The sequence below is a fragment of the Sinocyclocheilus grahami genome, unplaced genomic scaffold (assembly GCF_001515645.1).
Source record: "Sinocyclocheilus grahami isolate Dianchi unplaced genomic scaffold, SAMN03320097.WGS_v1.1 scaffold47.1, whole genome shotgun sequence".
NCBI classification, from domain to species: domain Eukaryota; kingdom Metazoa; phylum Chordata; class Actinopteri; order Cypriniformes; family Cyprinidae; genus Sinocyclocheilus; species Sinocyclocheilus grahami.
Genome location: NW_015505226.1, coordinates 4,695,615 through 4,705,679, shown reverse-complemented (window position 1 = coordinate 4,705,679; position 10,065 = coordinate 4,695,615). Strand labels below are relative to the sequence as shown.

At 37.3% G+C, this 10,065-nt stretch overlaps 1 protein-coding gene across 1 annotated transcript in view; it reads left to right on the top strand.

Annotated features, from left to right (window-relative positions):
• Window positions 1–10,065, top strand: part of mta3 (metastasis associated 1 family, member 3) — a 39,715-nt gene that overhangs the window by 21,632 nt on the left and 8,018 nt on the right. Inside the window, exons 8-15 of the mRNA XM_016268779.1 lie at window positions 1,867–1,969; window positions 2,537–2,636; window positions 2,741–2,929; window positions 5,275–5,349; window positions 5,490–5,548; window positions 5,747–5,868; window positions 6,346–6,503; window positions 8,490–8,712. Coding sequence (XP_016124265.1) covers window positions 1,867–1,969; window positions 2,537–2,636; window positions 2,741–2,929; window positions 5,275–5,349; window positions 5,490–5,548; window positions 5,747–5,868; window positions 6,346–6,503; window positions 8,490–8,712 — 1,029 coding nt within the window. The remainder of the gene's footprint in view (window positions 1–1,866; window positions 1,970–2,536; window positions 2,637–2,740; window positions 2,930–5,274; window positions 5,350–5,489; window positions 5,549–5,746; window positions 5,869–6,345; window positions 6,504–8,489; window positions 8,713–10,065) is intronic.

Below are 10,065 nucleotides of genomic sequence, written 5' to 3'. Positions count from 1 at the left end.
ATGATTCAAACGCGAGTTTTGGGCAGTGTTGAGTAGCGCTTGTTGTTTGTCAAACCCTGTCAAATGCAGACAGGGTTTTATGTTTACGTGGCGCGATGCAACGCAAAGCGTAAAAAGACAGTATAAGTCATTATAATCAGTAATTATGTCCCCACTGGATGCAACAAATGCCTCGTTTGTAATGGGGTTTTAATGTTTATGTCTCATAGCTCCGGCCGGACACGGCATCAACAGTATGGTGAGGGGCGTAACATTTCCGTCACACGCTTGAGGTATTCGGCCAATCACAACGCACTGGATAGCTGGCCAATCACAGCACACCGCGCTTTTCAGACCGATGAGCTTTGTGAAAAAAATTAACGCGTTTCAAAAAGGCGGGGCATAGAGGAAAAACAATAATGTACAGTATGTGGAAAATAATGTGTTTTTTTAACTTTAAACCGCATAAACACATTTCATTACACCAAATACACAAAATAATGTTCTTTTTAGCAGCATCATATGACCCCTTTAAAGCATCCTTGCTAAATAAAAGTATTAATTTCTATAACCTAATATTGACTCCAAGCTTTTAAATGGTATAGTGTAGAATGTTACAAAAGCTTTTTATTTCAGATAAATGCTGAAATTTGTATCTTTCTATTTATCAAAGAATTCTGAAAAAATTTGACTCAACTGTTTTAAATATTGATAATCATCAAATCAGCATATTAGAATGATTTCTGAAGGATCATGTGACACTGAAGACTAGAGTAATGATGCTGAAAATTTGGCTGATTTAGCATGTTGAATTTGCTGGTCGAAACGGTGTACAAGTAGAAAAACTACTGTCACCTGCTGGTATGGAGAGTTATTTTTTTTCTCTCACAAATGCAGAATGTACATGCTAGTTGACTGTAGTCTCTGTGGTGTGTTCAAGCTCAACTTTTTGGCCAGGATGTGGGCGACATGATGCAACACCACAGTTAGCTTTTGACGCCACTAGTTCTTTGATGTTGGATTTCACATTGATTTAAATTGAGATTCATGGCTTTATTTGTAAGTTATCTTTATGTTTGGAGGCAGGGAGGCGATTTATTTTGTGTTTAAGCTGTAACATTTAACATTTGTAACATCACAAATAGTGCTCTCATGGGGTTGGTTTGCTTAGTTGCAGTCTCTCAATTTTACAATTAAGGGTTAGGATTGTGAGCACCGGTGCATCAGAAGGAAAACTGCACATTTACAGTATCGCCATGTTCACCGGTAAAGTGTGAAATTGCTCTTCTGCCAGTTTGTGACCACAATATGACTGTAAATCTGTGGCCCTGCTCCTCTCCCACAAACTTACTAAAATGTCCAGTCAACAGCTCCCATTATCTGTAATGAGAGACCAGTGACAGTGTGAGGGAAGCACTTTTCAGTTGTTGATTTACCCATGTCCTGCTTTTAGAAGATAGGAAACTTTTCCATCTACATTGACAAGATGGATACAGGGTTCTACCTGTTTAAATGATAGCTATACGGTAAGGAAGGACATTTGATCTGAACCTGCATATTCTGACCATCTCATTTAGAATACATTTTTCATCCAAAAGCAATTGATAGTTCGGCATTTACACAATGTAGGATAAAGTGCCTTGCTCTTCATTCAAATGACAGGCTGGTGGACTGATGATGATAATACCTTTCATCATCATCATTCTTCACGATCTTGCTAAGCAGGCTGTCTTCCATCATTACCTAATGGCAGGTTTGATTTACGTGTTAATTCCCATCGTTGCCATGGGAACAAGTTGCCTGGGTTGTCTTGACAGAATAGTTGATGGTTGATTTTACCCTCTGGTTTTACACAGCCAGCTCTGATGAAAGAAATTTTCTCTTTAGGAGAACCTGATGACAGAGACCAGTCCAAACTAGAGATGAAGATGTGGGACCCAGATTGTCCGCTGACCAACAAACAGATTGACCAGTTTCTTGTGGTTGCTCGGTATGTTTTTGCAATTCTGTAAATGCAAGTGTCAAACACTGAAATTGATTAATATTACCATGAACTATATTTTGATTTTGTTGTTTAAAAACAACAACAACAACAACAAGTTGGCTTGTCTCTACAGTTTGTTTGGTTTCTGAATATCCTTTGAGTTTCAATGGTATAATGCTTTTGTCAGCCAATAAGTCTATGCATAAAACATTGTGGTTGGCACAAACCATGTTTGTGATCCAAATATTGTTTCTTTATAGCAAAAGGGACATTATAATTGAAATAGGCACAATTGAATTGAGAGCTTATGAATTGGAATCAAATCAAATCAGGAAATCTGTATAGTTACAGATATCCGTTACAGATAAATTTGCACCGAACAATCACATCGTCCTCCCCAACCCCAATCCGCCCCCCCCCACCCCACTCTCCCACTCCATCAGAACAGATCTGTTTTCGGGTTGTGAACTGCACGTTGAGAACCACTGCTGAAGAAGACACTGGAAACTGTGTCAACGAGGAAACTGATGGCATAATTAAATTTGCATGTTGAATCTGGTGATCTGTGTGCAGAGCGGTTGGTACTTTTGCTCGAGCGTTGGACTGCAGCAGCTCCGTCAGACAGCCCAGCTTACACATGAGTGCCGCGGCAGCCTCACGAGACATCACACTGGTACCCATCCCATCAGCACCATCGGTCTCGCTCTATATATCCATTGGAGTTGTTAAAGAAACTTGATTAATTCACTCCCTATCTGTCTCTCTCACTCTCTTAAGTTCCATGCCATGGACACTCTGCACCGGCACGGCTATGACCTCTCCAGTGCTCTGAGCGTGCTCGTTCCTCAAGGAGGGCCAGTGCTGTGCCGGGATGAGATGGAGGAGTGGAGCTCGTCAGAGGCAAACTTGTTTGAGGAGGCACTGGAGAAGTACGGCAAAGATTTCAATGATATACGGCAAGATTTTGTGAGTATGCACAGAACGCAGGGATGGGCGAAGAATTGATTTGATGCATTGTGACTCTTTTTCAAATGATTCTAACACTATTGTTCAAAAGTTTGGGGTCGGTTCGAATGTTTTTGAAAGAATGTTCAAAAAGAATGTTTTTGTTATGTTCTCTAAGGCTGCATTTATTTAATCAAAAATACAGTACAAAAAGTTAATATTGTAAAATATTAGAATTTAAAATACATTTTAAAATGTATTCCTGTGTTATGTTATTCCCGTTATAGCAAAGCTGAATTTCCAGCAGCCATTACTCCAGTCTTCAGTGTCACTTGATCCATCAGAAATGATTCAGATATGCCAATTTGGTGCTCAAGATACTTATCAATTTTGAAAACGTTTGTGCTGCATAATATTTTTGTGGAAACGGTGATATTTTTTTCAGAATTCTTAGAAGAAAAAGTTTCTTTCACTATTGATCAATTTTATGCTTCCTTGCTTAAAGTATTAATTTCTATAAAAGAAAAAACTAACTTACGCCAAACTTTTGAACAGAAGTGTACTCTGGACAAAATATTACAGATGAGAGTCACGCAGTGGGCAAGATCTTGAACTCTTGAAAATACTTCACTTCGCAGGACACAATATATCATACTTTTCTTAATTTATTATTTACTCAATATTTAATTTTCATGCACTGCAGCAGTAAATGCACACTGACTGACAACAGCTAAATTTATGCTTGATATGATCGTATACATGTGTCAGCGCAGACATATTTTAGAATTTTTATGTGGAATGTTTACACTCAATTTTTCCTTGTGCTTCTTGGCTACTAAAGATTAAAGACATCGAGAATGATTTTGGAATTCAATCATGAGATGCCTCAAGATTCTCACCCCTAGCAGATATATGTCTTGGAAGGTGCTATAGGGCAAAATAAGAACAGTTTAAAATGGATTGTTATATGTGGTGCTGTTGAAAAAACAGAAATTATACAGTTTAGAGGAGCAAAGCAGAGAACGAAACTTCAAACGAAGGGATGAAAGAGTAGCAGCAGAGATGAGGGGATGTGAGGCTGAGAGATGGGAAGATTGGACCAGCTGAAAGGGTTTGATTTGGAGCATGTTGCTTCTTGACATAACTGAGTACATTTGATCCGTTCATTCAGAGACAAGGGTACTTATTTGTATGGGGGCTGGAGTGAGAGCTTTGTTGTTGGGGTGTGAACAAGGAAAAGCTGTTTTCTATTGCTCTGAGAAATGGGATTTCTTTACTCTGGGGCTTCATTTCTCAAAATGGAATGAAAAAGAACTGCACTTCTACTGAGCCACTTTGTAGCACACAATAAGAATCACTTGTTCAAGAACACCAAGTAGTCCCATAGAGATTGACTTTGTGGGGTGGTTTAAATGGTGCACTGGTTTTCTCTTACTCTTTGTTTCCCTTTCGGTCTTAAAGCAGCAATCAATAGTGATTGATTTGTGCTGTGATTAATAGATAGAAGAGGAGGATATAAAACATCATCGACCATGCAGGGTTCAGATATCTAGATGAGTTTGTCTGGCTGATTCTGCATTCATTCTGTACATCTAGTTTTAAAGATTTGCAGAGTTTTTTATATTAAATTTCAAGTGGTCTAATTGTTATATTATAATTATTCATAAAATTGTGTTAAACTGTAGTAATAAGCTATCATAATGATACGTTACATTTATAACACCTTGACAAAGTGCATGTAGTCAAATCCCCATATACAGAATGAGGGAAATTACTAAAGCTAAAAAAGGAATTGCATAAAAAGGGCCACGTTTCTCACATGTTTGTAATGTTATTTCTCATTGTTTTTAAAAAACTTTGTTTTATTTGGTTAAAGCATGATTTTAACTGTCATTTTGTTTTAAACACAACTTAAGCATAACAGTTTAAGAACTGTAATCTAATGATTTCCATCCTTATTCCTTACCGGGTTCAAAAACCGAAAGAAAAGCAAAGAAATCAGCCACTAAAAATACATAGCAGCACCTCAGGATGTTATTCTAAATGTTCTTCATAACACCAGCTGTCAGCACAGAACACCTCTGTGCTCATTTTTATACTCTGCTCACCCTCGCATAGATGCGGGCCAAAAGTGGGGGCTCGGTCAGCTTTAAGATTTTTAAAAATTCTTTGCACCCGTTTCATGCACGTTTCCTTGCGCTCAGCAGGTGCTCATGAATAATCTTGTGCATCTGCATGTGATTCTAGACATATTACGCTCAAAATAAATATTCCATAAATTCTGACCCCTTAAAGAATGAAGACAAGAGCTGTATCTTCAGTGAGACATTGACTTTTAACGTCTTAAATAACCTGTTTTATTTCAGCTTCCTTGGAAGTCGCTGACCAGCATCATTGAGTATTATTACATGTGGAAAACCACAGACAGATATGTTCAGCAGGTGAGCAGCGTTTTTAGTGCAATTAGTTGAAGTTATGCTTTACTTTAATAAATTAACTTTAATTATCTGGTAATCTCTTTCTCTGTTTGTTCTGACTGTCTTTGATCTCGCTTAAAGCTTAATATTATAATTTTGTACAGAAACGACTGAAGGCAGCTGAAGCAGAGAGCAAACTGAAGCAAGTTTACATCCCCACATAGTGAGTTTTAGCATCTGTTAAATACCAGATTTTCGAAGATCTGTACGCCATTCACATGATTCAGATGGCCTTTTATATTAGGATCAGTCTCAGCTGCATCTCCAGTGACCACTTGTGATCGGATTTCAATTTTGCATGTTTATAAACCCTCCTTTAGAAGATTATATTGTGAAATCTAATTTGCTTTTTGCCTCACAGCAACAAACCCAATCCTAACCAGATCTCCGTCAGTAACGGCAAAATGGCTACTGTGAACGGTGCAGCAGGCACAGGCAGTTTCCACACAGCCGGAGGCGGGCGCGCATGTGAGAGCTGTTTTGGTGAGTAAAGACCCTCTTCGCCTAATTACAGTCAACACAGCCGTCCAATCAATTTCGCTGCTTCACCCAGAGGACACGTCACACCTCCTGCAATCAATGGGGCTGGATACTGCATTTTCTCCCGTTTATCTTCCAATTAGATCAATCAAAGCTGCCACATCAAAATCTGTGTGATCAGCAATGATTAGTCTGGATCTATATTACTTTTTAGTAATGAACGCACAGTGGGGAGCATAGAGGGAATTTCATTCCTCTCAACACCTAATTCTATCATTGTGTTTTAGGACATTGCTTTATATTTCTCTTTAGTTTGCAATTACATTTTCATGAAGGCTGAGTGTTCCTTTAGACAGACCTAGTTATACAGAATTAATTTAATAGGAAGAAGATTTTCCTGAACAAGAATATGACACATCAGGCATAATTCGACCTTGTAGTGCACTTCTGGGTCATTAATTTATTCTTCTCTGTTTACAGCCGCACAGTCTGCTCAGTGGTACTCGTGGGGTCCTCCAAACATGCAGTGTCGCCTTTGTGTGTCCTGTTGGATGTATTGGAAAAAGTATGGTGGCCTGAAGATGCCAAGCAGAGCTGAGGGGGCAGAGGAAAAAACGCCTCCAAGCCCTGCACCCAATGTAAGTACTATTCTGACAGTGTGGATCTGCATTGAGGCAAATTATTTTATTCCACAAGGATGTATTACATTGTTCAGAAGTGACAGTAGACATTTATAATATCAGTGTTATTTGAATTAATGCTCTTCTTTTGAACTTTCGTTAACACTTTTGTATAGGGAGCAATTCTTACTGTTAACTAGTTGCTTATTATTAGCATGCTTATTATTAACATATTGGATGTTTATTAGTACTTAGAATGCACATATTCTGCATGACCATATTCTACATCCCTAATCCTACCCAGTACCTAAACTTTCTATTCGTAAAAGAATACTTAAAATGTCACATCACTGTTTTCAACATTTACAATAAGAAATTCTACTGTTGTTCATTATTTAATTCTTGTTCATAATATATTACATTTCTATTAAATTGTTAAAAATGTATTCATAGAAACAAACATTAACCTAAATTAAATGCTTTGAAAATAAAAATATTTTTTAGGGATGCACCGATATGAAAATTTTGGCCGATACCGATAACCGATTATTCTTTATTTTTGAAAGCCGATAACCGATATGTTGGCCGATAAATCTATATCCAAATTGTTATATATTTTTTGAGAGCCTGATTACAAAAAAGGTCTCATCATTAAAAGCCACATCCCAAACACTAAGCAGCCTAGTTTGAACGGTGTACGTTTTAAAAATATTTTTACTCTCCCATTACCAAATTTAGTCATAAAAAAGTCTTACAAATAAATAAAATAATGCATAAATAATGCAAACAAGTCACTGGACATCATTACACGTGTAAAGAATCAAAATGAATGCGCCATAGATCAATAAAACGGAATAGCCTCTGCACGGACAATAATTAAATGATTTTAATTACTAAACCATATTGTTGATGAAAATAATAAGAGAAAAATACAAGTGGTTGTTGTTATTAATAATATATCAATGATTTTGAAAAAGTAACAAATTAATACCACTGTTTTAAATAGCAGCCATTGAGCTGCAGCTCAAGCTGAAGCTGAAGAGCTGAATGAACACGGTAAACTGAAGCGTTTTGCTGGCAGCTTATTTAACTCAAGGAAATGCATCCTGAGATTAATATTAATACAACATAAACATAATATTACAACTTATATATGAAATGACAAATGACGCAGTTATTGCATGCTATAGTCAGAATGTGTGATCCTGTTGTGGATGCGCTCTTCCCATAACAACGCGCTGAAACACAGCAACTAAACCCAAAGAATGCACAACGTTTTATTATAATAATGTTCTCATTAGAATGTTATATACACGACATTCCCAATCATAGTTATTAATGTTGTGCACTGCTGTTTGAGCTGCGTGCGCTGAGCTAAAGACGATCACCGGTAAACTGAAGCGCTCTTTTAACTTAACCAAATGCATTCTATATGAGATAAATCAGATATACATCAAATAAACACAATATTACAACGTACAATTGCACAAAAGGCTGCAAAAGAACAGCGCGCATCTGAAGTGTCTCTGAAGGAAATAATGAATTATTTATCGGCTTTAAGATATCGGCCAAATTTTCTTATCAGGCCGATACCGATAACAGAAAAAATGAGCATTTTTTTCGGCCGATACCGATATGGTGGCCGATATATCGTGCATCCCTAATATTTTTCATTGCCTGCATATTTTATCTATTGGATTAACTAATGTTAATATATAGAGCTGTGTTGAAAAGTGTTATCATAGTACCAATACCATTTTTAAAAATTAAATTGAGTCAAAATTTTACAGTAAAAACACATTGTGATTGGCACAAGCCATTTATCCTGGATGTGAATGAACAGAGGTCAAGGAGACATCAGGTCTTGTCTCAAAACTTTAAAAAAGCCATTATATTCTCTTTCACTTTCTGCTGTTTTCCCATCATACCTCTTTATTTTGATTGTATTTCCATTGTTTTTCTTATATTAATCCTTCATTTCCTTCATTGTCTGTCTCTCCATAGGAGATGCGTTCTCGTGGCCATGGTGCCCGTCAGTCTTCCCACATGGTTCCGATAAGGAACAGCGGCAGCCCCAAATCCTCCATGAAGACTAAGCAGGCGTTTCTCCTGCAGGCCACCCGCCTCACCAAGCTGGCGCGTCACATGTGCCGCGACCTCATCAGGCTGCGCCGGGCCGCACGCCGCCCCTTTGTGCCCATTAACTGTGGTGCCATAAAGGCGGAGTGTAAGAGCTCTTTAAATTCCTAACTTCAGCCTCACGTGCAAACACACACAACCACCCACACTGTCCAACCCACTCTGTTCCCCGACCACACCTGTCCACATCTTGCTGTCATTCCTCCCCTCCATCTTCTGTCTTGTACTGTTTTTATTATTATTATTATTATTATTATTGTTATTATAGTTTATTATATTTTTGGTTTTTGTATTCTCCCCACCACATTTCCAATAAAGACTGCCTGTCCTCCATATTTTGTTTCAATCATCTTTTCATTTCAAATTTAATCCCTTTGGCCTTTTTAAATTTAGATTTTTATTGAACCATTATAAAATGTCCAATAAGATTTTATTTTTTGACTGAGATCAAATTAATTATTAGGAATAATTACATCAACAGAAGAAAAAACAAATCATAGTGGTGCGTGCCTAGATTTATAGTTGAAATACTGTCCCTGTCAGGAAAATTTAAGGAAGTATGTACCTTCTGAGTCTGGATTGTCAGTGTATGTGTGTTAATGCCTCGGCTTTCATTTTTGTCGCTACCACTGAACTGCCTCTGAATACAGACAGTTTCATCACTGATTGTACAGAGAACATTAATGTCTCCAAGGGAAGAATATGTCTATTTTATTGTAGCAGACTGGTATACAAAACAATATTTCATGAAGTATTATGTGAAATAGCTAAATTAATTGCTATTACGTGTGCAACCGATCAATCATTTGGTAGCTAACACTGACAGGCAGTTCAGAGGCATGCATGTATGTAATGATATGATGAAGTGTTGTTAAAGTAATTATTCTATTGTGCTTTTCAGTAATGCAAAGATGATGGACTATCAGTCTCATTTTTGGTGCAGTTTATGATCTAATTAATTAGATGTTCAGTAAGTTGGAAAACGTTGTTTACGAAATATTGAGTCATGCAGTTGGAACAAGGGTAGACAAAAGTTCCCTAATGTGTTTGCTATTCTGATATTTAAAAGCTGAAGTTTGTTCTCTTAAGAGTTTGCACACTAGTCTGTAATTTGTCAAAAGCCCAATTTAAAATGCTGAGGAAGTTGGTCAATAGCAGTAATTGATTAGGACGTTGTGTCTTGGGAAGTGTTACGTTGGCACAGAAAAGAGAAATGGCCCTAGACATGCAGTTTTAAAGGGAAGGATCTGCAATGATGGCAGTAATTTAAGATTTTTGGGATTCTTAAATGGTTTCTGGATTATTATTTGTCATAGAGTGCATGTGAGTTGATGTTAATTAATGAAACACCGAGTTGGAATGAAAGGGAAAGATGCATCTCATATTTTTTTCCATAATTTTTCAAATACATCACAAACTCAAAACCCCCAAATATGCAACA